General features: G+C 26.3%; 3 protein-coding genes across 7 annotated transcripts; 2 read left to right on the top strand and 1 right to left on the bottom strand.

Moving 5' to 3' along the window:
• Window positions 1-229: 229 nt before the first annotated feature.
• Window positions 230-2,488, top strand: LOC122518226 (NEDD8-conjugating enzyme Ubc12). The gene is made up of 4 exons (XM_043637011.1): window positions 230-591; window positions 708-802; window positions 1,032-1,238; window positions 1,891-2,488. The coding sequence occupies exons 1-4, from the start codon at window positions 489-491 to the stop codon at window positions 2,029-2,031; spliced, it is 546 nt and encodes a 181-aa protein (XP_043492946.1). The 5' UTR covers window positions 230-488; the 3' UTR covers window positions 2,032-2,488.
• A 4,553-nt stretch (window positions 2,489-7,041) lies between these two features.
• LOC122518224 (importin-7) lies at window positions 7,042-14,578 on the bottom strand. Its single transcript, XM_043637010.1, has 19 exons — window positions 14,373-14,578; window positions 12,745-12,826; window positions 12,163-12,313; window positions 11,927-12,085; window positions 11,666-11,822; window positions 11,383-11,573; window positions 11,133-11,306; window positions 10,889-11,034; window positions 10,053-10,216; window positions 9,866-9,985; window positions 9,436-9,762; window positions 9,161-9,347; window positions 8,839-9,062; window positions 8,633-8,725; window positions 8,295-8,521; window positions 7,940-8,145; window positions 7,590-7,862; window positions 7,270-7,413; window positions 7,042-7,172 (listed from the first exon to the last, which is right to left on the bottom strand). The coding sequence occupies exons 1-19, from the start codon at window positions 14,454-14,456 to the stop codon at window positions 7,105-7,107; spliced, it is 3,177 nt and encodes a 1,058-aa protein (XP_043492945.1). The 5' UTR covers window positions 14,457-14,578; the 3' UTR covers window positions 7,042-7,104.
• Window positions 14,579-15,250: 672 nt separating this feature from the next.
• Window positions 15,251-25,215, top strand: LOC122518223 (ubiquitin carboxyl-terminal hydrolase 47). 5 transcript variants are annotated; one of them, XR_006304012.1, is made up of 19 exons: window positions 15,251-15,665; window positions 16,691-16,776; window positions 17,793-17,999; window positions 18,092-18,338; window positions 18,473-18,651; window positions 18,753-18,927; window positions 19,025-19,146; window positions 19,241-19,434; window positions 19,538-19,749; window positions 19,919-20,145; window positions 20,267-20,434; window positions 20,536-20,914; window positions 21,035-21,412; window positions 21,516-21,956; window positions 22,056-22,312; window positions 22,418-22,780; window positions 22,893-23,068; window positions 23,160-23,460; window positions 25,130-25,215. XR_006304012.1 is itself a non-coding variant. In XM_043637009.1 (18 exons), the coding sequence occupies exons 3-18, from the start codon at window positions 17,904-17,906 to the stop codon at window positions 23,308-23,310; spliced, it is 3,765 nt and encodes a 1,254-aa protein (XP_043492944.1). In that variant the 5' UTR covers window positions 15,251-15,665; window positions 16,691-16,776; window positions 17,854-17,903; the 3' UTR covers window positions 23,311-23,667. The 5 variants fall into 5 exon arrangements, 3 of the variants coding, with proteins under 3 accessions (XP_043492944.1, XP_043492942.1, XP_043492943.1); XR_006304013.1 differs by lacking the exon at window positions 25,130-25,215 and adding an exon at window positions 24,383-24,421; XM_043637009.1 differs by lacking the exon at window positions 25,130-25,215 and having other exon boundaries at window positions 17,854-17,999; window positions 23,160-23,667.
• Window positions 25,216-25,587: the final 372 nt, after the last annotated feature.

Raw genomic sequence — 25,587 nt, 5'->3', positions numbered from 1 at the left:
GTTAATAGTTTAACAACATATTTAGCGTGAGTGAAATGTAATATTTGTTTGAAAATGAATATTTAAATTAGAATTTAAATTTCGCGGGGAAAAAAGTATTAATCGATAATAACAACTCTGTCGGTAAAATCGTAATATCTATTCTTAAATTTTATTGGCTAATATTATAAAAAAAAATTTGCTTGGTATCATTCTTCGCACTAAGGAAAGACAGAAAGAGTGAAAGAGATAGTAATATATAGTCTTCTTCGCTTAACTTCATGCGAATCGAGGTAAACGTTGTACGCCGTGAATTTAGCAAAGTCATAAATATCTGTCCATGTGACATTAGTCGGGAGAACGTCTCCGAATGCGGTAAATCGTGTTGTCAAAGAATCGCAAGTTAACGTAGATTTGATTTGCCCGTTTTCTTTCGATTGTGACCAAATTAGAATAATTAATTATCTTTGTATGTATTCTTTTTATCGCAGTCAAAGGTCTAGTTTAACATGATCAAATTATTTTCGTTGAAACAAGCGAAAAAAGATGGCGAGTCACCAAAGGCTGGGACCCAGAAAAAGGCATCAGCAGCTCAGCTGAGAATAACGAAAGGTGTCCGATTCGGCGCAATGCAATAATAAATTATCTTTCGTATGAAATTATATTGCAATTTATATATATATATATATTAAATATTAATTATGGTTTTTATAATTTTTTTTTTATAGATATTAACGAACTTAATTTACCAAAAACATGCGGTACGGAGTTTCCCGATCCCGATGATTTATTGAGTTTTAAATTAATTATTTGTCCAGATGAGGTAGGTTCAATTTGATAACAAAAATAGATTCTTTTTCGTTTCTAATATATCCTATAATATAACTATAGTTATATCAATACTACTGACAATAACAATAACAATAACAATAACAATAGATGATAAAAGAGAGATATAGTATTTATATGTAATTTCATTTTATTCAAAGTATTATTATTATAGAGATCTATTCCACCTTCTTGGTTATAATCCACATTGAATTATTTTCCAGGGTTTTTATAGAGGCGGTAGATTTGTATTCAGTTTTAAAGTTGGACCAAATTACCCTCACGAACCACCTAAAGTTAAATGTGAAACTCAAGTATATCATCCCAATATTGACTTGGAAGGGAACGTGTGCTTGAATATTTTAAGAGAAGACTGGAAACCTGTTCTAACTATTAATTCTATTGTTTATGGACTTCAGTACCTTTTTCTAGTATGGGCTAATCATGTTTTCTCATTTTTGATTAACCCCTTGCATTATAACAATACGTGAGACTTGTGATAAACTTTACGATCCAAACATCAGAAATGTTGGTCTTACTCGTGGTGAATCTTACGTGCTAAAAAGCACCGACTTTGATATGCAGCTTTGCGCATTAAATTATAATGCAAGGAGTTAATTTAATTGTATATATGTGGGATCGAACATCTTCATTCCAAATAATAAAGTAGGCATTTGTGAGGAAGTTGACCAGAGAGCCATGGATAGGTTAGAAATAAATCAAAGGTTAGAATAATCACCTGGAAAGCAGAATATCAGGATTCAAGTCTCGATTCAGTCAATCCAATGGCCAAATTTTTGTCACGAATCCTACATATGTATATATGGCACGATATGCAGCGAAACAAATAGTACTGAAATTGTAGACGTGCTCCGAACGTCAAGATGCATCTCATCGTAACACAAATCTAATTACATTTGATACAGCATATGTTCAAAATGCATTCATTGTTGGTTACAGTAGCAGATTTTTGGTACGACATTCAGTACTATTTGTTTTGTCGCATACTGTATACTAAATAGTAAAGAAATTTTTGATTGATTTATAAAGTAAATGAAATTACTAAGAATAATATTATTTTAGGAACCCAATCCGGAAGATCCTCTCAATAAGGATGCTGCAGAAGTATTACAAAATAACAGAAGAGTATTCGAACAAAATGTAGCAAAAGCTATGAGAGGCGGTTATGTAGGAACACTTTGTTTCGAACGGTGTCTCAAGTGATACAGTATTCCATCATTGTTACTGTACACATTTCTTTAGGGACTCACTTTGGGAAAAAATATCCTAACACACATACAGGGCATAGATAGGAGGACTATGAATCCTGTTAATTGCGTGATTACCACCTTATACACATTTATTTTTTTTATATTTTGCCAGGCCTATATACGTCAATTTCATTTAAAAAAAAAAAAAAAAAAAATACACTTTATATTTTTCAATTCTAAACCTATCCAAATGTTGAATATATGTAAACATATATGTATATATACATATACATATATTTATATATATATATATAGTTTCATTATTTATGTTAACAAAATTATATAAAATTATGAAGATACGTTTTGGCCATGGCACATTGATTTAGTGTGAATTTTGTGGAATGCAATTGAAGAACGATAGATCAATTATAGTGAGCATTCCTCTCATTAAAATAGGTGTTGCTGACTAATTCATGATATTTAACTCAGAGTGGACCTTAGTCATTAGGATATATTTAACTTTTTAGCTAGATTTTTGTTGTTTTTCTTTTTTTTTTTTTTTATTTTTTTCCTCTTTTTTCTACCCCCATCATCATAATTTTTTTCAATTAAATGTATCATAATATTTTCACGTATCATTATTATTAATCTATTAAAAAAAAAAAATTACCGGCAGCACCTATCATCGCGAGTTTATCTTCAGTTTATAATTATATATGTGCATTTATACGCATATATATGTAATATTTATTATACACATATATGCGTATACATACACATATATAATTCAATATAAACAATGACTGAGGTGGACTGTAAGGAGGCTGTTATAGAATAACAGATATTTTATTTGATTTGGCAAAGATTGCACATATATTAAAATATATATATATATAAAGAAAAAAAAAAGTAATAAAAAAAGAAAAAAAAACAAAACAAAAGACATCAATCGCCACTTTTTGCCAACGGAGGACGTAAGAAGAAATTGTAACATTTGTAATGCATAAACGCGTTCCATTTCTATGCAATAAGAAATAATAGATGAAAGAATTTTCAATTATTATTATTATATATATATATAAGTAGACAATTGTAATTTTCATAAAAAAAAAAAAAAAAAATATTAACAATCGTAAGGGGCATGATCTTTTACATTAAATTGTTTGTTCTATAATGCCAAAAAAGCTTTTTAAGACGAAAATTATATATATATATATATACATATATATATATATATATTTATTCTATAATTTCAAAAATATGTACATAAAAATGAATAAACGAAATAAAAAAAAACAAACAAATAAATAAATAAATAATGTTATACGCATTTTGGAAAAAATTTCGGAAAAATCTATTATAAAATGAGATAATTTCAATAAATAAATTATCTTTATATAATTGTCTCATATATATATACACATATATTATATATATATGTATAAAAAAAAAATATCATGCCGTAACAATCTGTATTTACAATCTGTATGGTCATAAAAAAAAAAAATGTGTTTTACGTCCTCGAAATTGCGATCTTGTTTAAATTTCATATACCAAACCATTTATTAAATATTTTTTGGTTTTAATGAATTCATTTTATTTGTAGATTCTCGTTTAAAAAATTCTCTTTTTAAAAAATGATTATATTCGTTCTTTTCTAGACACGATATATTATTAAAAAGAAAAATGTGTTATATATAAAAAAAAAAATATTAAACAATCTTTTTATTTGTAATTATAAAATAATAATAATAATAATAAAATGAACAAAAATTTATTTAGAAATTGACTAATAATTTACTTTATGCGAAAATAAAAAAAAAGAAAGTAATTTAAATTCTAATTCTCTAATATTATAAGTGAATGTGTGTGTGTGTGTGTGTGTGTGTGGTGTGGTGTGTGTGTGTGTGTGTGCGAATGTGGTGGTCTGTAAGATAATGTTAACAAACAAAAAATCGAAATATTCGTAATGGAGAAGATAAAGAATGATTAAATTGATAAACGAAGATATAAATAGATGAAAGATAATTACGTAAGCATTAAATTTATAATCGAATAATAAATTTTTTTTCTTTTCTTCTTACCTTTAGTTACAATAATATTCAAGAATTTATATATCTTTTTACTACTGGTTTTTTTTACATATATTTCTATACAATATTTATATATATATATATATACATATATATGTATATATGTATGTATGTATGTATAAATATGTCATTTGGGCATTCATTTAGAAACTACAAATTTTATATTATATATAAAAAATGGAATGATATTTCTTTTATAAAAGATTATTAATATCTCCTTGTATTGATTACTATAATTTGTTAATATTCCAGTTACAATATGGTGTCAAACTTATTAACTAAAAAAAATAACACTTGGCTGTCTTTCTTTATTATTTTCTTTTTCATTTTTTTTTTTATTTAGTCCGACTTTTGTTATATTCTTTGCTACATCTTTCAATAAACATTTCACGTATATTATTATTATTGTTTCGAGGCACACTTTACTTTTGAATACTTTCCTTTAATCAATTAAAACCAATAGTCAAATTTTTATAATATTGTGTTCATCTTTTGTTAGAATGTGGTAATTAGAAATATTTAATTACATTAATTTAATTTAATCGGGAATAAATTGTTACTTGAAATATATAAACCAAAAAAAAAAAGGGAAACAAAAACAATATTAAAAGAAAATGTGTTCCTTTTAACTTTGATATATTTATGTATCAAGAAAACAATTTTTAAAATAGCATAGAGCAGTGGGGTTTCTCAAAATATGAACTCGTTACCTCGTAATTTAATTTCAAAATTGCGGAAATTTTAACAAATTAATCAAATATATTTCTCGACGCGTAAAATTAATTGAAAAAACAATTTTAACAATATTACGAAGTATAATATTTCTGTGTTAGAGTGAAATAAGAAGAGATATTTAAATGTAATAGAAAACAAAATTTGTTCATTTATCTTCAATATAATAAATATTTTTATATATATATATATGATAAAAAATAAATATTTGAATTAAACGTAGAAACTTTATTTTTGAAAGTTATACGAAATTAATCGTTTTGTTGCAAGTATAAAAAACGATTAGAACAATGAATAATCTCTCTTTTTCTCTCTTTTTCTCTCACCCCATCGTTCTATTTAAGATTTGGCATAATATATTAAAAATGTTAAATATTATTATTAACAATTAATAATTCATTTTTATTATGCTGACAAGAAATCAATTTAATTTATATATATATTTTTTTCAATTTGTCGAACGTATCGATCATTCTATTGATGTTACAAGTTTATTCGTTTATTACATGTGTTATATTTATTATTATTATTACTTTTTTTTATAAATGAAATTTGTATTTAAACGTGTTACGTTTATTTTTAATCGGAATATTTTGTTTATAGTTAGAAAAAAGGGTACAAGGATATTGTTGTAGAAACTTATGTATAATAAATCTGATTTATATTGTATTCGTTTTTAGTTAGTTAGTTAGTTAGTTAGAGAATTATAACTATAATGTTCGTTTTTTAATTTGTTGACTACTGGTTAATTAATATTATTTTTTTGTTTTTCTAATATTAAGTATAAGTGTTATCATTTAATCGAGTTTAAATGTGCATCTTATATGCTTGCTTGCTTGCTTGCTCGTTGCTATTTACTTTACAAAAGCTTATCTGGATTAATGTAAGTGTACTTTCTTAATGTGAGAGAATTGCATGCAAAGAATAAAACTATGATATTAATCTAAAGGATATTGGAATTATTAAGAATGTTACATGAAGTGCGAATATGTTAATAATGTGTTTAATAAATAATAATAATAATAATTATAATAATAATAATTAGATAAAATAACACAATTATTTTGAAATGACTTCAAATGATCAATCAATAATTATAATTTTTACACGTTGTAGTATCAAAGATTTTGGTTGTATTATTTTCGAGATGTAGCATAAAGAAAGAGCTTTCCTTTACATTTAAATTTATTTACATGCAATGAAAGTACTTTAATAAATTTATATCAAGAAGTTATTAGTATAACTCGATCAAATTTAGAATATTTAAATTTTTGTTTTCTATTATATATATCTATCATTATATAATATTTTTGTTTTATTTTAATAAGTATTTACACTGATTAGACTTGTAATTTAATTTCGAAAGTTAAGAATAAATTCCTATGAGATATATATATATATATATATATAATTTATTGTTAATATCTCTTTTTACAAGCAATTCAAAATAAACATTAATATAAATAGTAATGTATTTGTATCTCAATATTAACTGATGATTACTGTCATCAGTTAATAGGTTTAAAGGTTTATCATATTTAATAGCTTTGGAACCTTCTACTTTCTTTTTATTAAAGAACAGCATCTGTACAAGCAGAGCAATAGTGTGTACAATAAAAGCTTTTATAAAGTAAAGATATAATTATAAAATGACGTTTATACGCAATTTTGGTCATATAATTCAAAAACAGTCCTTTCCAATATTTGTAACCAACAATTTTTAACATAGTTTCATTTAACAAATATACAGACATAAAATTTTCGTAGAAATATAATGCGTAACTAACAATAAAAATTATCATTTCTAGCCAGCTATTATTTTTCAAATCAACTTTAAATTCAACATTTATAAATGAATTATAATATTATAAACGAATTTATAATAAAGTATGTACAAAAGCTCACTAGACAAATAGCAGCTTTTCCAATAATTAATCAATTGAATTTACTTTAATATTGAATGTCTATAAAAAGATAATACACTACCGTTACTCATTAGGCAAATCAAATATCGTACTAATGTCTCGACTAATGAAACAATTGTTGTGTATACAATAATTTGAATGAAAATTTACTTTATAAGCATCATATCAGAATAAAATCTTGTCCAATTATTATCGGTGTACATAAAAATAGTAGATAGGACATGCACAATTTTGTCTTCCAAATGGTCATGTGTTAATTATTTACTATTAGTATCCAATTCAGATGCCTTGTAATTTGTTTACTTATACAATACAAGTAGAAATAATTAAAAATACTTATCGACTTAAAGGTGTCCCACCAAAATTGAATGAAGTTGGTATAGTTTGAGAATGGAAAGCGTATCCTAGAAAATAATAAGAGAAAACAAATCATTCTTACAGTATTAAAAGTTTTACGATATTTCATTGAACTTATAAAAAATTAAAAATATATATAATTACCACCGCTTTGTTCGATTCTTTTGCTTTCCAAAGCTGCTTTACGCTGATCTGCTAAAACTATAATTTCTTGCAATGCTTTCCGTTCATCAGCATTTAAATGACCCGTTAATGCTCTATACCAAGCTGTGTCAGTTCTCTCAATATCTAGCAACATATAAAGTTATTATAATATTTATACAATCATAAGATATTATTATTAAGATTATTATTATATTATTATATTATATTTATCATATTATTTTAATTTTATTTTATTAATATTTTATTATATTATTATTATTATTAAGATATATATAATATTAAATGAAATCAATACTCACTCTGCATAACTTCTTTAAAGATAACATACTCGTCTTGGTTTGATTCGTCTGAATCCAAAGGTGTACTATAACTTTCAAGAGCAGTTTCTTCGTTCCCGTCATACTCAGAATCCTCTTCATCATCATCAGATCTATGATCTGCATGTCCATCTTGAATAGATGCGGTAACGTTAAAACCATGCTGTCCCGAAGATCTTGTTACTTTTTCTTGTAATTTTTCAAGGTATTCTTGACTAGCATCATCAATCTCATCTTCGTCCGATGACAAAACTTCTGAAAATATAATTCATTTTAATAACATCCTACAAAAAATTTTATATATATATCTCAATACGAATAACAATGAAAACCTTCATCGATATCACTTTCTTCCTCTTCGTTATCTTCGTCTTCTCCATCCGTTACTTTAGCGGCATATGCTCTTTTGAGGCCATCGAATAATAAAATTAAGGATGGAATTATTTGCTGAACGCATTCGTTCACCGCTTTTGGCTTAGCAGGACCCATGCTAATCAATGTACATAATCCAAGAACACAGAGTTTTCTATCGTGCAACCTAAATACAGAAAATACAAATTTACTGTAATAATATTATATATGTAAATTTATTTGTTGCAAATAACATATATAATGTAAAATAATAAATAACGTACACTTATTAAAATAAAAAACTGTATAATGTAAATAATAGTAAAAATTCTATACCCTAGGAAACAATCGGTATCATGAATCCATTGTTTAATAAAATGCGATGCAATTGGTTCTGTAGATTGTCCAAGATTTCCCTGTAATCTATCCATTGCATTAAGACATAAACCTGGATTATAATATAATGTTGCAATTACTACTTGAAGACACATAGTCCTTAATTCGGATGTTTTAACTTCTCTCAATAAACGTTCCAGGACCAATTGCACGAATGAAGGTATACACTGAAAGATAATAAATATGAGAATAATATTTCATATTTAATTAAAAATATATTATTACATAATAGCAACAAAATGCTAATTAAATAAATTCAATCGAATTAATAAATATACCTGATCGATGTGCCCTTTACATTGTAAAATAATAACTTCTAATAATTTTGCAGCATGACATTCGGGATCTTCACCGGCATCACCAGTTAATATCTATTATAAATGAAACAATTTATTATTAATAATATAATATTTGAAAAATATTTTTCACATGAGTTTCCAAATTATATAAAAAGAAGAAGAAGAAGAAATAAAGAATAACTTACAGCTTTGCACATGTTAAACATAGCAACTATATGATTTTCATTAGATAAAAATGCTGGTGTATCTACAATAATATAATTGTGTAACGCTGGCATCATGTCGGTGAAATAGTCAAAACCATCTTTTTGGAAAAGCTGATATATAAGTTCCAAAACCTTCCACATATCTCCAGAAATAGACCGGAGCGTTAAATCGTAGACTAATGAAAGCGCTTCTTCATAAAATTCTATATAAATAATATCATTGTATAAGTAATAGTTTCTTGTTTACATATATATCTATATATAAGCGAAAGATATATTTATTTAAAAAAAAAAAACTTACCCATGACGCTTTGACTGAATATATGGGCTACTACTTGTAAAACAGTTGGTTCTAATCGTGCCATAAGGACGGGTTGATTTTTCATAACGTTCAATAACGTTTCTATTGTATTCAAAATACCCATCGCAGTTATGGCTTTTTCATCGCTACCCTCATCGGTTTCCAAAACCTTACTAAATGTTGTTGCCTAAAAAGTATTATTATTATTTAGTTTTCTGTTCATATTTTAATGATATAATTATATATATGTGAGAAAAGATATTTTATATATTTACCAAATGTTGACAAATTGATACAGCTATTGGCATAAGTTGTTGCGTATATGTACAAACAATTTTCTGCATAACACTAGTTAAATCATCATTCTCTGTATCTCTAATAATATCTAATAATTCAAGAGTAATTTGTTTTATAAGTGGTTCTATGTATTTCTGAGCTTTTTCTTGGGAGCACAGAAGCATTTGAAGTGCTATAGCAGCTTCAACTTTAACAGGCAAATCACAGTCATTTAAAAGAGCATGCGTTGTCAGTCTAACTGCTTCGACTAAGATTTCTTCTTGTTTAAACTTTATTTCAGAGAAATAATGTAAAACCCAACAAGCCTAAAATTATATGATCATATTATTTAACATTATTATCATCGCAACATATTTATAAAATGTAATTTAAATTATTAACTATTAAAAAATTAAATATTTATTTTACCCTCGCTCGCATATGGCCATGTGGACTATTAAATTCTGGAAACACGTGTTGTACTAACATCTTGTCCATTTGTTCCCTGTACACCTTCTTTTTAAGCAAGACATCTGCTAAACTTCCAACCTTAGATAAAACATAATTATATTGTTAAAAATGTATCTATTTGCATTGATTTTATAAATAAATTTACCATATGTAATGCGCCATCTTTTTGCCGTGGATCAGCGTTTGGACTTGTTAGAACTTCTGCGCATAGGTGCATTGTTTTTTGCAGCATATCTTTTCGTTTCTTACAAGCAGAATGTAATAATGTCTGCGCTGCAGTTACAGGTGAGACGAAATCTTCAAATATATCTGAAGTCAAACAAATATATATATATACATTTTATTATAATAAATATATATATTTTTATTTATTCCTTTGCGTCACAGGGTTGCTACTATAGATTTAATACGAAATTAATTATACTACATATAATACTACATTTAATAATTCATTAATTATACTACATATAACACTACATTTAATATTACTACATCTGATACTAATTACGTCAACATGTTATTAATAAAGAGGTAATACTTTGTTTATGTTGGAAACTCTAAGTGTATAGATTCCTTACCTTCGTATGTACTTTCTTAGCAAGTGTGAAATGAGAAAATGAGAAAAAGAGAAAAAGAGAGAATAAGAAAACCAACAATCCCTCTCAGAAGATCAATAATAACTTATCACAGAGATACTCTAATTTAATTTTGAAGTGGAAAAACCAATTGACAATCATTTTATCAATGAATTAGGACAATCCAGAAATTACTTACGTCGAGGAACTAATAACACAGCATGATGTTCAGATTATTATCAGGAAAATCGATGGAACCAAGAATCATATATTTTAAAAAACAAAAAATAATGTTTTTATATATAAATTTGGATATAAAATTTGTGTATGATGTGTGATCTTTTAAAGTAACAACTATTATTATTATTAATATTAATATTATTATTATAATCTAAAGTATTCTTACCAAATTTAACTCTTATATATTCGTAGGGATCGCTATTCCACAATTCTTGATCAGATTCGGAATAAGACAGAATGGGAAATAGTACATCACGAATGATCTCAAACATATGAGGCTTCAAAAACTTCCAAGAAAAAGCATGACTAACACTGCGATATTAAATAGAAAAAAAACATAATATTTAATTAGACGATGCTAATTAAGTTTGTAAAAATAATGTTGTTATAAATTAATTTTCAATTTTTACCCTTGATTAATGTAATTGATCGATTGTTGTACAACTCGAGGCGAGACAAAAATTTTTCTTCTATATTGATCCAAAATTTTCAATAAAACTTCTAAAATACCTGCGCTAAATGTTTCAAGATACCATTCCGCAAATTCTTTATATTCTTTGGTTACGTTACCAGGACTACCATATCTAAAATATAAAATAATATAATGTAACATAAATAATAAGTGTGATATTTTTCTGATCTCAAATATAAGAATATTACCTTTCAAACATTCGATGAAGAATATGCAAAGACCATTTTTTACATTTCCACCAAGGAAGCTCTACACGTTCATCATCATCTAAATTAGGATTGTGCGTCTCCGGTGGGACTGGCCTATCTGCTACTTGTCGCACAATATCCATCCACTGAGAGAATACTTCTTTCGATATAAGATCCAGAGGCAGCGTATACTATATTAAAAAATAAAATTAACATCTCCGATAAAATATACTTCATGAATAATTTTATAGAAAATAATTTATTAAATATTTTGTTCATATACCTGAGTAAGTGCAAAAAAGATTTTCAAAATTTGTGTCTGAAGTAAAACTGATTGTTCAGATGGATCTGGCAATAAACGTAATATCAATTGGTAAATCATAGGTAAAAGCAAATTCATTGCTTCGTTCAATGGTCCTCTTTCTTCTGCTTTTTTGTATCTAAAAAGTATTATAATATTTATAATAATAAATCTTTTTGAGTAGAGACGTGATCTTCAAAATTTGTTTCACTTTATTTTATTAATATTATTAATTAAACTTACTCAAAATTTTTAACAAGTTGATATAAAGCGAGAAGGACACCGGGCCAGCAAGAAGCATCAGAATTTTGAAGATATATCGTAATTTTATCGACTATTTGAGTCCATCTTCCAGGAAAATCATGTTTAACTATATTGCTAATGCATACCGCTAATTGCACTCTAAACAAATATAAACAAATTTATAAATATAATATAAAATAACAATATTCTTCAAATAAAATCAATGTTATGCTGACCTTAAAATATCAGGTGCATGAACAACGGCATCTACTATTGCATCACGTAACATAGCACGGTCTTGTTCATGAATACTAAACTCTACGGTTCCATGATCACATTCTCTGTCTGCCCAATTTGTGGTAATTAAATTTTTCAAGTAAATAACACCTGTAAAATAAACACGTTTCATATCATGTACTACGATATTATATATAATATATGTAACGCGTAGATTACTTATTTTATATATTAATACGTTGAACCCCGTGCATTATGATAACATGAGAATTTTGTGATACGCTTTACGATTCTAACAGAATGAACATAAGAAATACCAAATATAACATACACCTCTACGTATTAAATCGTAATGCAAGGGGTTGATACGTGCATACATTTATTTATAATTTTAAAATTATATTATACATTTTTACATATTTATTATACTTTAATAGTATCGTTCATCGATATCCTTCAAAGAGATTGTTTCAAATTTTAGTTTAATACGTTTTAATAATACAAAAATATAAATTGTATAAAACAACATGTATTTTCATAGACATGTGTATCTAAATATAATAAATTAATTTTCTGCTTACCAGCTTGCCGAACAGGCATGTCAATTTCAGCTGACATAACTACTTGTAAAAGTGTTGGGGCAAAACCTATAATCTTGTGAATCTAAAAATATACATTTTAATATTTTTAAATATTCATTGTATATCGTAGTCTTGTTAACAAAAATTCATATATCATAAATAAACCTATAAAAACATATTTTATATATTAAAAAGCGTTAGCACTGGAGGACGCTCCTGAATCATTTTTATTTTAAAATAGAGATATAATTTTCGTTTATTTATTCTTATAAGAAATTAATAGCTGGTAATATTAAAAAAAAAAAAAAAAAACCTTCCGGTGTGTAAAAGGCTACTATACGTTACAAGAGAAATTATGTAATGTTTCAGATATAAACAGGCATGTCAATTTCAGCTTGACATAACTACTTGTAAAGTGTTGGGGCAAAACCTAATCTTGTGAATCTAAAAATATACATTTTAATATTTTTATATTCATTGTTAATCTAGTCTTGTTAACAAAAATTCATAATCCATAAATAACCTATAAAAACATATTTTTATATATTAAAAAGCGTTAGCACTGGAGGACGCTCCTGAATCATTTTTATTTTAAAATAGAGATATAATTTTCAGTTTATTTATTCCTTAAGAAATTAATAGCTGGTAATATAATTAAAAAAAAAAAAAAAAACCTTCCGGTGTGTAAAAGGCTACTATACGTTACAAGAGAAAATTATGTAATGTTTCAGATATAATATTCGCATAGGTCAAAATCCAAGAATATAAATTCATAAAAAACTTTATTAAGCTTTTAACAAGAATATGCGTGTAAGGTAAAGAAGTTGTAATTATTTATACATAATATTTTTATAATTACTAGAACAAAAAGGAATCATAGTCAATATGTTTAGTAATTTGCATGAAACATGAGAATAATTTTAATCTTGCAAATACTGGTTTTGTAACAACATATATATATATATATAAATTTCTTTTTTAGAGGATCATATAGGTTAATTAAAAATTGATAAAAAAAAAAAAAAAAATTAATGGAGTATCTACATTTTACATCGTTTAATTATTTATTTAAAAAAAGAATGTATATTATTTAGTACATATTTGCAATTATATAAAATATATATAACATAAGGGGAATAGGAGAGAAGGAGGATGAGGAGGAGGGGTGAAAAAGTAAGAAAATGTAAAAGAGGTTAGTTTGAAGAAAAAAAAAAATTAAATAATTTTAATAATAAAAATTAGATATTAAAAAACAAATATTTTTGTAAATAATCGAAAATAGTTTCGAGTATTGAAATGTTCGTTAAATGAAAAAAATTGTACATGCAGTGTTTAATGTAGCAAATCTATTAGCTGACAAAAAGTAACATTACAAGTTTTTTTTACCAATATGTATGCATAAGTTTTTTGTTTATCGAATATGCTCGATCATAAAATCGAAATATTCGTGAAAAACATGTGAAAGACGAAAGAAGGAAGGTTAAAGAAAAGAGAATTGAAGGAAGGAAAAAGATTAAAAAAAAAAAAAGAAAAAAGAAGAAGTAAAACGAATGTAAAACTAAAAGCCACATGTTTTTCCGTCCATGAAGTATCGGAGTAACGAAAGCACGTTTTTCAATATCATATACCTGATTTAATTGATCCTCAGCTTGCTTCTGCTGAGACGGGTCAATAGTAGCACGTAATAATTCCGTTAATTTACGAGGATCCATTTTCGTAAATATTTAAATAATTGTGTCGGTTAATACGCGTTAATTTTTTCCCCGTTCTTCATAAATTTGACCCGGCGCATTCACCTCTTTGCCACCTTGTCACGTGACAAAACAACATGGCGACTGAAAAGCCTTGAATTGTTGCGTTTGGTCAAGGATTACGTATACTTAAAAGGTTAGGAGATAGAAAGAGGTAATATTGTCCAATTTTTAAATTGTCCAAATTAGTTAATAATCAATTTGAACGAATATTTTTTAATATATAATAATATTTGATATATATATATATATATATATATTTTTTATTTTTTTTTTAATTAATATATTCATTTATATATCGAAATCATTTCGATTATAATCGTTTGAAACATTTTTTTATATTCGTTAAAGATAAAAATGAAAACTAAGCATAATAATTTGCGCCAAATTCGAATTAGTTTTAGATCGATTTATAATATTGAATATATTTGCGATCTTCTTGTATTACATGAAAAACTCATAAATGAATATTTTTTATTATAATAATATTTGATATATATATTCATTTATATATCGAAATGATTTCGATTATAATCGTTTGAAACATTTTTTTATATTCGTTAAAGATAAAAATGAAAACGAAGCATAATAATTTGCGCCAAATTCGAATTAGTTTTGGATCGATGTACAATATCTAATGTATTTGCGATCTTCTTGTATTACATGAAAACTCATTCGATTTTTTAAGTGAATAAGAAAAACATTGAAGGGGAACAAAAATTCTCCTCATCAGTTATATATATATATATATAATATATATAATATATATATAAAAGTGAATTATTGACAAAAGGTAGACAATATTTTTCTACGCGTCGAGATGAAACTTATGTAAATGGAGCGTGCGATTATATAAATAGTTCATAGAATAAGAAGAAGTAAAAGAAAGGGAATAAAGAAAAAAAGAAAGGAAAAAAAAGAAAAAACAAGAAAACCGAAAAAGAAGAATAAGAAGAAGAAGAAGAAGAAACTAATTCAGTGATTGGTTATTTCTAAATGTAACGTGCTTTGTGTGGTCAGTAAGGATAATTCAGATTTGTGCGTATATTCCAGACGTTCTCAGTTCTCAAGTAATACTGCCTATCCATATCAGGCAGCACCAGGGGTTTTAATCTCTGCTTTGCCAGAAACATGGCGTAAAGTGATTGTTTCACATGTGTCAGTGATTTGGTAAGAATTAAATAAAAACTCAGTTAATTATATATTCATTACTCGACAAGTAATTTAAGACATTATTACATTGTTCCGTGATTTGAAATAATCCAAATATTAAAGATATATTGTGCAGAGAGAGATAGTGATCAAATCGAGATATTTATTTCACCAAAGTGATATCCTCAAGATTTTGATCAGCCATTTCGTCGTAAGAGTTCTCAAATTATTTATATTGAAACATTGATCATTAAGTTAAGAAAACTTCAAATGCCGGTACTTCTTCAATACAGTTGTTTGCGGTTAATGACCCATCTGTGATATATCAATTTGCGTATTATAGGTGAAATCATTGTTCGTATCTTGGATTTTGAAAGATTTATATTAAAATATCTTTCTTAGGATATAGAAGTATTATTACATTCCATTCTTCTGACTCTTCTCTCTGTTAGTGCTACTCATGTTTCATTCATTTATATACAATTTGAAAATTTGTCATTAAATATTATGATTTAATCATGATTTATATTTTTAATCAATCTTAATTAGATTATTTTCATTTTAACTTTTATCTTATGTTGGAGTTCAATGTTAAACGTATAATATAACATTGTACCTTTCTTTTTTTTTTTTCTTCTTTTTTTCTTTATATGTATAATTATTAATAGTTAGTATATATATATATATATATATGTATATATTGCATTCATTTTATGGTAACATCAAGATTGTGTGGAAATGATTGGATAGATACGTCTATTTATATATATAAATACATATACACACACATACATATATGAATATAAAATGATCTCTTATATACACAATTCTTTATATATATACATTTTTACTTTATCTCACACGTTATAGATAAATAATAATATGTTTTTTTAGATTTGAAGTTGTTTTTTTTTTTTTTTTTTTTTCTTGAAAGAATGAAACATAATTTTTCATTTAATAAAAAATATATAATTAATCTGATATAATACTTAAGTTAAAACTAAAAATGTAATCGATTAACATTGTTAATAACATTTTTACAGGTTGATTGATTTGGTATATATTCCTAGATTTCATATTGAGGTACATATCATTACAGCTATATTATTGATAACAAAATAACAGGAATGTAAGTTTGAAAAAGTTTCCTTACTTATTATGCATGCTAAATATTATCAATCTTTTTTTAATAATTGAAAGAAATGTGTATCGGGGAATTATAAAACAAAATGTAATATAAAATAAAATAATTGTTAATAGGAATATTTTTATATAAAATAACACATATTTCATTGTAAATTGAATTTTATTGAATTTCATTTAAAGCGATAAGTATTTATTCAAAAATATGAATTGCATTATTGTTATCGTTCGTAATGAGAATGATTTAAGATTTATTTGATATTTTTAGTAAAAATTATATTTTATAAAGCGTAAAATAAAGAATGAAAAAATGTCTATCTTGTTACGATGAAAAGAGAGAGAAAGAGAGAGAGGACAGTTGATGTTAGGGAAGAGCCATTTTCCAAGTCTTGGTTTAGACATTCTAAATATAACCGCAAGCTCTATAGGATATCTCTACTGTGTCATGCTACATAGAGCGGTGTTCTCCTGCATTACGTAGATTTTCAACATTTCCTATTTTCTTTATGGCTTCAAGCCAATTCTGACTCATTTAATATCGGCAATATGTGTGTACGATAATTTGTTAAACGAATAATATATATTTTATTGAGTATTAGTGCATTCCGATTCGCTAAGTGTTCTTTTTGTTATATTAAAGCGAAGTATGTAATAATTACCCTATTTTTAGAAAAAATATATTTTTTATGAATCTAACGCGCGCGCATTGGAAAGAATTATTTTTAAAAGAATTTTTTACGATGTTTATCGTCTAGTATACATATTGGTGTTAGTATCGGTTTATATTAAATTAATATTTTTGTTATAGATTATATGTTGTATCTATTTTATATTTTATTTTTATTTTTATATTTATTTTGAGGTTCCTGAGCTTTATTTTGAGGTTAAGTTTTTTACTTTTTTAATACGTGTATGTTTGAATTGTGATATTCTGGGGTTTTGTTGTTTTGTTTTATATTAATTTCATTTACATTTTTCTTATATTTTTTAATTTTATTACAGATCATGGTTCATAGGACGAATGAAATTAATAAAAAATGTTTGATTCCATATATCATCAAAGAGTCTAAGGATAAACAAGATATAAGTGGAAAGCTTGAGCTGCATGAGTCTATGCAAGTTAAAGATTTGTATAGTCTTATCGAAGAACAACATCGATTACGTCCAGATTCATTTACAGTACATTTAAATACAGGACAAAGAACGATGGTGAATTGAATTTACTTATAACAATATTTGCAATTGTAATTATTAAGCGTATACAATAATGATAATATTTTAATTTTCTTCTTTTTACATAGGTTAGCGTATCAGAAATGAAAAATAAAACAATGTTAGATTTGTTAGATAAGGGTTCTGAATCTAATTCTGAATCTAATTCTGAATCTAATGAAACGTCGAATACTCTTGTCGTCAATGTTCATAATAAAGTTATTAAATATTTAGAATCCGAGCCATCTTCATGCGATCCTACACCGCAGCATCAATTATCATCTAATTGGAATGAGAATAATATTAACTTGAAAGGTCCTCTCAAACCTGAAACAAGTATGTTAAACATAATATAAAAACTAATTATAGAAATAAAATATACATAAAGTGTAATGATTTAAACAAAAAAATATTGTTAATCTTATTATACTATAGGATAAATATGTAAAATGTTTTATTAATATTGACAGATTATGTTGGTTTGGTAAATCAAGCAATGACGTGTTATCTTAACAGTCTTCTTCAAGCATTATATATGACACCAGAATTTCGCAATGCTCTTTATAATTGGGAATATATTGAAGGTTCAGAAAAAGATGAAACCAAGAGTATTCCATATCAGTTGCAAAAATTGTTTCTCAACTTACAGGTATACTAATAAATTGATCGATAAGGAAAAATAGTTTAATAAACGATTGGTATAATATATTATCAGAGTTTACGCGAGAAATGATATTAATTTGTAAACAGACGTCTACAAAATCTGCAGTGGAGACTACATCGTTGACCAAAAGTTTTGGATGGAATTCTAACGAAGCTTGGCAACAGCACGATATTCAAGAACTCTGTAGAGTTATGTTCGATGCGTTGGAACTTAAATTCAGAAATACAGAACAAGCCGATCTTATTAATAGATTGTATGAAGGTATTTTAATTTTTCTAATTTTCATACTGGAAATTAAAATAATAGAAAATAATGGTAATAAATAAAAATGTTGTATAATTAAATTTTATAATTTCAGGAAAAATGCTTGATTATGTTAAATGTTTGGAGTGCGGAACAGAGAAATCAAGAGAAGACACTTTTCTTGATATTCCTTTACCAGTTAGGCCATTTGGTAGTAATATAGCATACAACAGTGTGGTAATATATCTTTTTTCTTTTTGGTCACTATATTTAATATTTCAATATTATTAAGTTATATTCGAAATAATGAAATAAAAAAAAATGTTTATAGGAAGAAGCGATGAAAGCATTTGTCCAATATGAAACATTAGAGGGAGCAAATCAGTATCATTGTGAAAAATGTAACAAAAAATGTAATGCACAGAAAGGATTAAAGTTCACTAAATTTCCCTATCTTTTAACATTACATTTAAAACGATTTGATTATGACAACAACAGCTGTCATAGAATTAAACTTAACGATAAGTAAGTTGTTCAAGCAATTAGATATAAAAATCTATTATATATATTATTTTAATATATAATTTATAATATCAAATTTAATACATTATAATATCTTTCATTGTAGAGTCACGTTTCCAGATACATTGTTGTTAAATTCTTTTATTCCATCAACGAGTCAAGAATCACCTTCCGGAGAAGAAGATATCGGTGTAGGTATAAAATGCGATGATAGTTCAACTACGGATAGCGGTACATTAGACGATGATTGTCCACCGTGCGATAACAATCATACAAATTATAATTCATTGAACAATCATGATCCGGATGACGATGAAGGTATGTTCATTGATGAGAATTAGATTTGAGTAATAAGTATTGTATAACAATTTAAAGATTTAGTTTTTAGGGGGGAATTATTTGTAATATTACTTATAATATTACTTTTAGAATAAATAATAAAGAAAATAGCATATATAAAATATTATTTTCATTGGTGTGTATATAGGTATTGATATGAGTAACGGACCATCGACATCATCTAATTGTAACAAACACAATTATAAAAATGGAAAGCACCAAGGTAATTGCATAATAGAATCAGGTCCATACATATATGAATTATTTTCGATTATGATACATAGTGGAAGCGCCAGTGGTGGCCACTATTATGCTTACATTAAGGATTTTAGGACACGAGAATGGTGGTGCTTCAATGATCAAAGTGTTACTCAGGTAAGACGAAAGAAATTAAATAAACAAGTGGAAGAAGAGAAAGGAAATATGTGTAAATTACAAAAAATAAGAAAATATGAATAAGATTAATGATAACAAAATGATGTATTACGTTTCTCAGATAACTCAGGATGATATTCAAAAAACTTATGGTGGTGGTTCAACTAGAGCATATTATAGCGGAGCATATAGTAGTAGCACAAATGCTTATATGCTTATGTATAGGCAAATAGATCCAATTCGTAATGCTTTACCGATGCAAACACAAGATTTTCCTCGGCATATCCAGGTAGAAAAAACGTTTGAAAATATTAATATTAATATTTATTATTATTATTATTTCTAATCTATGATCAGAGCGTAGAGTTTTATATACTTTTTATATTTCAGGAATTGTTAAAAAAAATGAAAGAAAGCGAAGACAATGATAGAAGAAATAGAGAAAAACAAATAGCATGGCCTAAATTAAAAATTTATTGTCATCATCCAATAACCGGCAATCTGTGTCACACTAAATTAATAACAATGCCCGGATATAAATTAGCCGAAGTGACGGAAGAAGCTTATAACAAATTAGATCTTCGTGATGTAGTGAAATTAAATCAATGTCGTTTAGTAGCGTACAAACACAGCACAGATCTGATTGAATGCAGTTACGAAGGAAGAGAACAAGATGAAATTTCTAGTATTTGGTATAATAAAAGTTCCATTGAGCTTCTTTTAGAAATACGTAAGGAGGATGAAACGTTTGAAGTTTATAAACCTGGTGGTAAATATAAATCGCATTTAATTTAATTTTTAATAGAAAAAAAAAAAGTTATGTATTATTCGATTTGATTTGATTTGATTTGATTTGATTTATCTAATTAATGTGTTCTTTATATTTTAGGTATTACAACTAAAGTATTTGTGATAGATATTCCCAAAGTAGATATTATAGATGGACCAATTAATGTACGGGGTTTGCTCACTCAAAGTGTCAAGGATTACAAGCAAATGTTAGGAAACATCATTAATATGGATCCTAAACAAATGAAACTAGTTTTAATGGTTTTAAGAAAACGTAAAGTAGATATTAAATTAATAGATAGAGACGATATTGATCTTCAAACAGCTGAATTTATGGATGCAAGTAACAAAGTATTCGTATCTACTATGCTCGATGTGGATAGTAATAAAGGTTTTGATGAGACAACAATGTATAAGCTCATATTAAGGCTCGAAAGTTTTATCTCAATACAAGTACAGATACCTGATATAAGCAAAGGTAATAGATACAACATATTGTATCTTATAATAGTTAAATATATATATTTTTTGTTTAAATTTCACGTATTATTTTCATACAACAAATTTGTTCTTTTCTTCAGAAATATTGGAAGAATTAGACGTCGTATCTTTGGCTGACAAATATGAAAATAGAGAGAATCGTTTCACCAATGGATTGTCTAAATTATCGATTAACGATTTAAATAATTATAGCGACACACGATGTGAAATGTTGCGAGATGTTACTAAAATATCAGTGAAAAATGATGATTGCTCAATACCGGATTTGCCATCAGCAGAACCAGAAGAATGGAATATTTCTGAATTAAGTAACAGCGAAGACAGCAGTCTTAGTGATAGCGATAAAACTTTGGTGGGAGATACTCAAGAGGACGATGATTTTCCACCATCTTATCATCCACCTCTTTCGGATAATAGAAGATTCGATATAGGAAATCAATTAGACATACACAATTCTGATATCGATGATGAGTCTGAATATTACTTTAAAGCTACTTCTTGTACAAACACCAATCGAAAATGTATGTATTTATTTATTTATCTTTTTATTTTATAATATTTTAAATATATAAACTTTCTTCTCTCTCTTGAAAATTAATAATTATTTTCTGTCGTTTTAGTACTTAAGGTTTTAGTAGATAAAAGAATGCAATTGAGCACTCTGAAAAAAGATTTGGAGCCTTATGTGGGCGTACCTGTTGAATATTTCAAAGTTTTCCGACAATGTGGCGATGGCGAATCCGAATGTACTTGCCTGACGGATCAACTTTTTGCTTTCGATGATGGTGAACGTCTTAATATAAAATTAGGAAGAGCGCTGCGCAGCGGAGAATATAAAATAAAGCTATTTCAATTATGTATCGATTCAATTACAGAGGTTCGTTAATATCTTCTATAGCATCATTTTTATCATTTACATTAACGTCCTTCTAATAGTTATATATTTTTTATAATATAATATTTTGTTTGTTTGTTATAACAGCCTTACAAATTCTTATGCGAAACAATACTTTCTAAAGATATGACATTCGGTCAAGCAAAGAAGCAAATTTTAGCCGAATTAAAGAAAAAGCATAATATAGACATACCGTATGAAAAGTGTAGACTGAGAAAAAAATATCATAATATAGCTTCCAAGGTATTTTTAGATAAACAGAAATTTGATCAACTACTACTTACACAATACGAAATGATTGTCCAAGAGTTACCGGAGAAAGAACTCGTTACCGATAGTGACAATCAAGTAGTTTTGTTTGTTCGAAGATGGTTCCCCGCCAAAGTGCAACTTGATCAACTTCAAGAAGTTGTATTAGATGAAAAATCGATAGAGGAATTAAAAAGAAAGGTAATCAAACCTATAAATCTCTATCATTATTTAATTATTTAAGTATGTATGTGTGGATACAAAATTACAGATTATTAATCAAAATAATTTCTTTCTATTTTGTCCCTTTTAGATATCTTCTATATCAAATATACCTGAAAAATACATAGATATAGCAAAGGGAAAAGGTACTTTTCCGTGTGATATACATGTATTGAAAGTTCATACCGATCTTCAGTGGACCGAGCACTTAATCGGTAACGAAAATATATACGATGATTTTGAAGATGGTGCTGTCTTCCTTTACAGGTAAACAAAAATGTACAATTCAATATTTTTTATACGCGTTGAGATGGAAAATGGAAAATTATGAAAAATAAATATAATTATAATATTATAGGGATAGCCGGGAGGAGTTAAAAAAATTAAGTCCAGACGAAACGAAGGAGATTACTAATAAAGAAACTGCACGATTCATCCAACTATCATCCTCGACGGGTTACAATAGACGTAGTGAGAAAGCGCTTAAAATATATTTGGATACTAAATGATCCTGCATTAATTGTACATCTACTGAATGGCAGTAGTTAATCGAATACAATAAGGAACATGAAACATTGAGGTGCAAGGTACTTGAAGCGAAAGCAAAAAATGGTGATTGTATCCCATTTTCAAGAAACAACCAAATGTTTTATGCTCCAGTAAGTTTTTTCAATATCTCGAAGCTTCCATCTTAAATCTAAATGTTTCCGAATATCTATCATCATCAACTTTTGTGGCATATCTTTTTTTTTTGTTGGAGTATGTGAAATGCTGCCAATTAGTAAGAGAGACTTTGATTTTCAGTTTTTTTTTCACTTCTATTCTCTTCTTCTTGTTTTATTCTTTTTTTTTTTTTTTTTGTCATTGTCGTTATATTCGTTTTTTTGTTTTTTTAAATTCTGTAGTTGTTATAAAAAAAGAAATTTCCTTGATTCTTTACAATTATTAAATAAATCAATTCATCTAGAAGATGTTAAAACCGAGAATTCTGATATCACCTATCAAATTCGATAAATATATTTAAGATGCAATAAGACAAATATCATCAGTATTTGACATGTAAATGTATAGACCACAAATTTTGTCTATTTGTATATGTTTAATTATAACTTCGATTCATAATATATGAATGTGTTTTTCAACGTACAATATTCTTATTTGGTATAAAAAAATCTTAAAACTACGTTCTACGATTAAATAAAAATCATCAGGAGGATACTTGTACAATAAAAAAAAAAAGAAAAAAAAGGAAAAAAAAAGTTAAACAACACTTTAACGAAATTTAGAAAAGATAATTTCGATGTCGGAAGCACAACAATAATCTCATTCGAATTTACTTTATAAAAGTACGTCTATTTTAATGCAATTGTAATTAACCCTTTTAATGCCATTTTTGCGTGTGTGTAAGATTGATATATGGTTGCATTATTAATTGTTTCCTCTAGTTTTTGATTATTTAAATTTTATTATTTATATAAGTTGTCATTTATTATTATGTCCGCCTCTATATATTAGACGACATATATGTAAAAATAGTTTACGCTACTTAGGAAAATTTTTATCTAATTTTTTTATTTTCAGTTTATACAAATATAATTATATTTAAAGAGACCGAGAGAGAGAGAGAGAGAGAGAAAAAAAAAATTATGTTTCAAATATTTATATGTATTAAGATATACTTATATATATATATACACGATTCGATAATAACTGGATGAGAAAAACTATACACGCTCCACAATAAAGTAATACCTTGTAAATAATAATTATTATTAAAAAAAAACGTTATATATGTTCGAATTGCGGAGCCAAATTTGTCAATATAATAAAATTATGAAGAATTATATAGAATTAAAAATTTAATATATATACACACACAACTGAAAATAAAGAAGATTTCCAGAATGTGATAATATATTTGATATTTAAAAAAAAAAAGGAAAAGAAAAAGAAAAAAAAGAAAAAAGAAAGAAAGAAAGAAAAAACCTATTATTGCGCATATCATTGTATACATGTCAGTTACTTCATTATATTATAAATATTGAAAAATTTATGTTCTTTCCTATGTTGTATTAATTTTTAATTGTTTTCCATGATGATATTATTTTGCTCAATTATATATTTACAATTGCATATATCATTAGGAAAACACGCTTTTTTAAGTAGAGGATTCTTTTGCATTTAACATTTAGCAGCAGCTTTCACATTTGATTAATTTAATCACGTTTTATTCCGTTCTTATGCAATATGGTGCTCTAAAAGGGTTAAATGCAAACTCGTTATCCTTCCCTTTTAATTTTATATTTCATTTAATAGTCTCATTTTCAGGTATCTATTGACTCTTTGTGCAAATGTCATACCAAAAGAGAGAAGTTTAATATTCGTAAGATAATATATCACAAATTGAACAATGATTTCCAATCGAACGGTCGCAGTTTATTAAAAAAGAAAAAAGAAAAGAAAAAACCCAGATTATAAAAAGATAAATTATTTTTAAAAACCCAAAATCCAAAATGTTATTTAATAAATAAAATAACACGATCGATTTTTATTGTTACTCATATATAGGCTTTTATTTATTGTATGTTGTGTAAAAAAATAAGTTTGGTGTGTGTTAATAAATTACATATATTAATGATGATTACTTTAATTATATGCGAAACTAATTATTCACATTGGCCAAACAAGATAACGAGTGTAATTTACAAACATAATATGATAAGCGAATATTATATATATACACGGATATTAAAATTTGCTCCCCCCCCCAGGATTATATTAATTTT

Source organism: Polistes fuscatus, unplaced genomic scaffold (assembly GCF_010416935.1).
Source record: "Polistes fuscatus isolate 324 unplaced genomic scaffold, CU_Pfus_HIC Scaffold23, whole genome shotgun sequence".
In the NCBI taxonomy this organism is placed as follows: domain Eukaryota; kingdom Metazoa; phylum Arthropoda; class Insecta; order Hymenoptera; family Vespidae; genus Polistes; species Polistes fuscatus.
This window is presented reverse-complemented; position numbering and strand designations above follow the sequence as displayed.

Bases quoted from the DNA above. Each gene is read 5' to 3' on its own strand.
- LOC122518223 (XM_043637007.1), top strand. From the start codon at position 17,796: ATGGTTCATAGGACGAATGAAATTAATAAAAAATGTTTGATTCCATAT. The intron at 18,339-18,472 runs GTATGTTAAACA...TAATATTGACAG, and splicing joins TCCTCTCAAACCTGAAACAA to ATTATGTTGGTTTGGTAAAT. The intron at 21,957-22,055 runs GTATGTATTTAT...CTGTCGTTTTAG, and splicing joins TACAAACACCAATCGAAAAT to TACTTAAGGTTTTAGTAGAT.
- LOC122518224 (XM_043637010.1), bottom strand. From the start codon at position 14,456: ATGGATCCTCGTAAATTAACGGAATTATTACGTGCTACTATTGACCCG. The intron at 11,307-11,382 runs GTAATATTCTTA...TTTATATTTTAG, and splicing joins CTTCATCGAATGTTTGAAAG to ATATGGTAGTCCTGGTAACG. The intron at 8,146-8,294 runs GTATAGAATTTT...TTCTGTATTTAG, and splicing joins GATACCGATTGTTTCCTAGG to GTTGCACGATAGAAAACTCT.
- LOC122518226 (XM_043637011.1), top strand. From the start codon at position 489: ATGATCAAATTATTTTCGTTGAAACAAGCGAAAAAAGATGGCGAGTCA. The intron at 592-707 runs GTGTCCGATTCG...TTTTTTTTATAG, and splicing joins TCAGCTGAGAATAACGAAAG to ATATTAACGAACTTAATTTA. The intron at 803-1,031 runs GTAGGTTCAATT...ATTATTTTCCAG, and splicing joins TAATTATTTGTCCAGATGAG to GGTTTTTATAGAGGCGGTAG.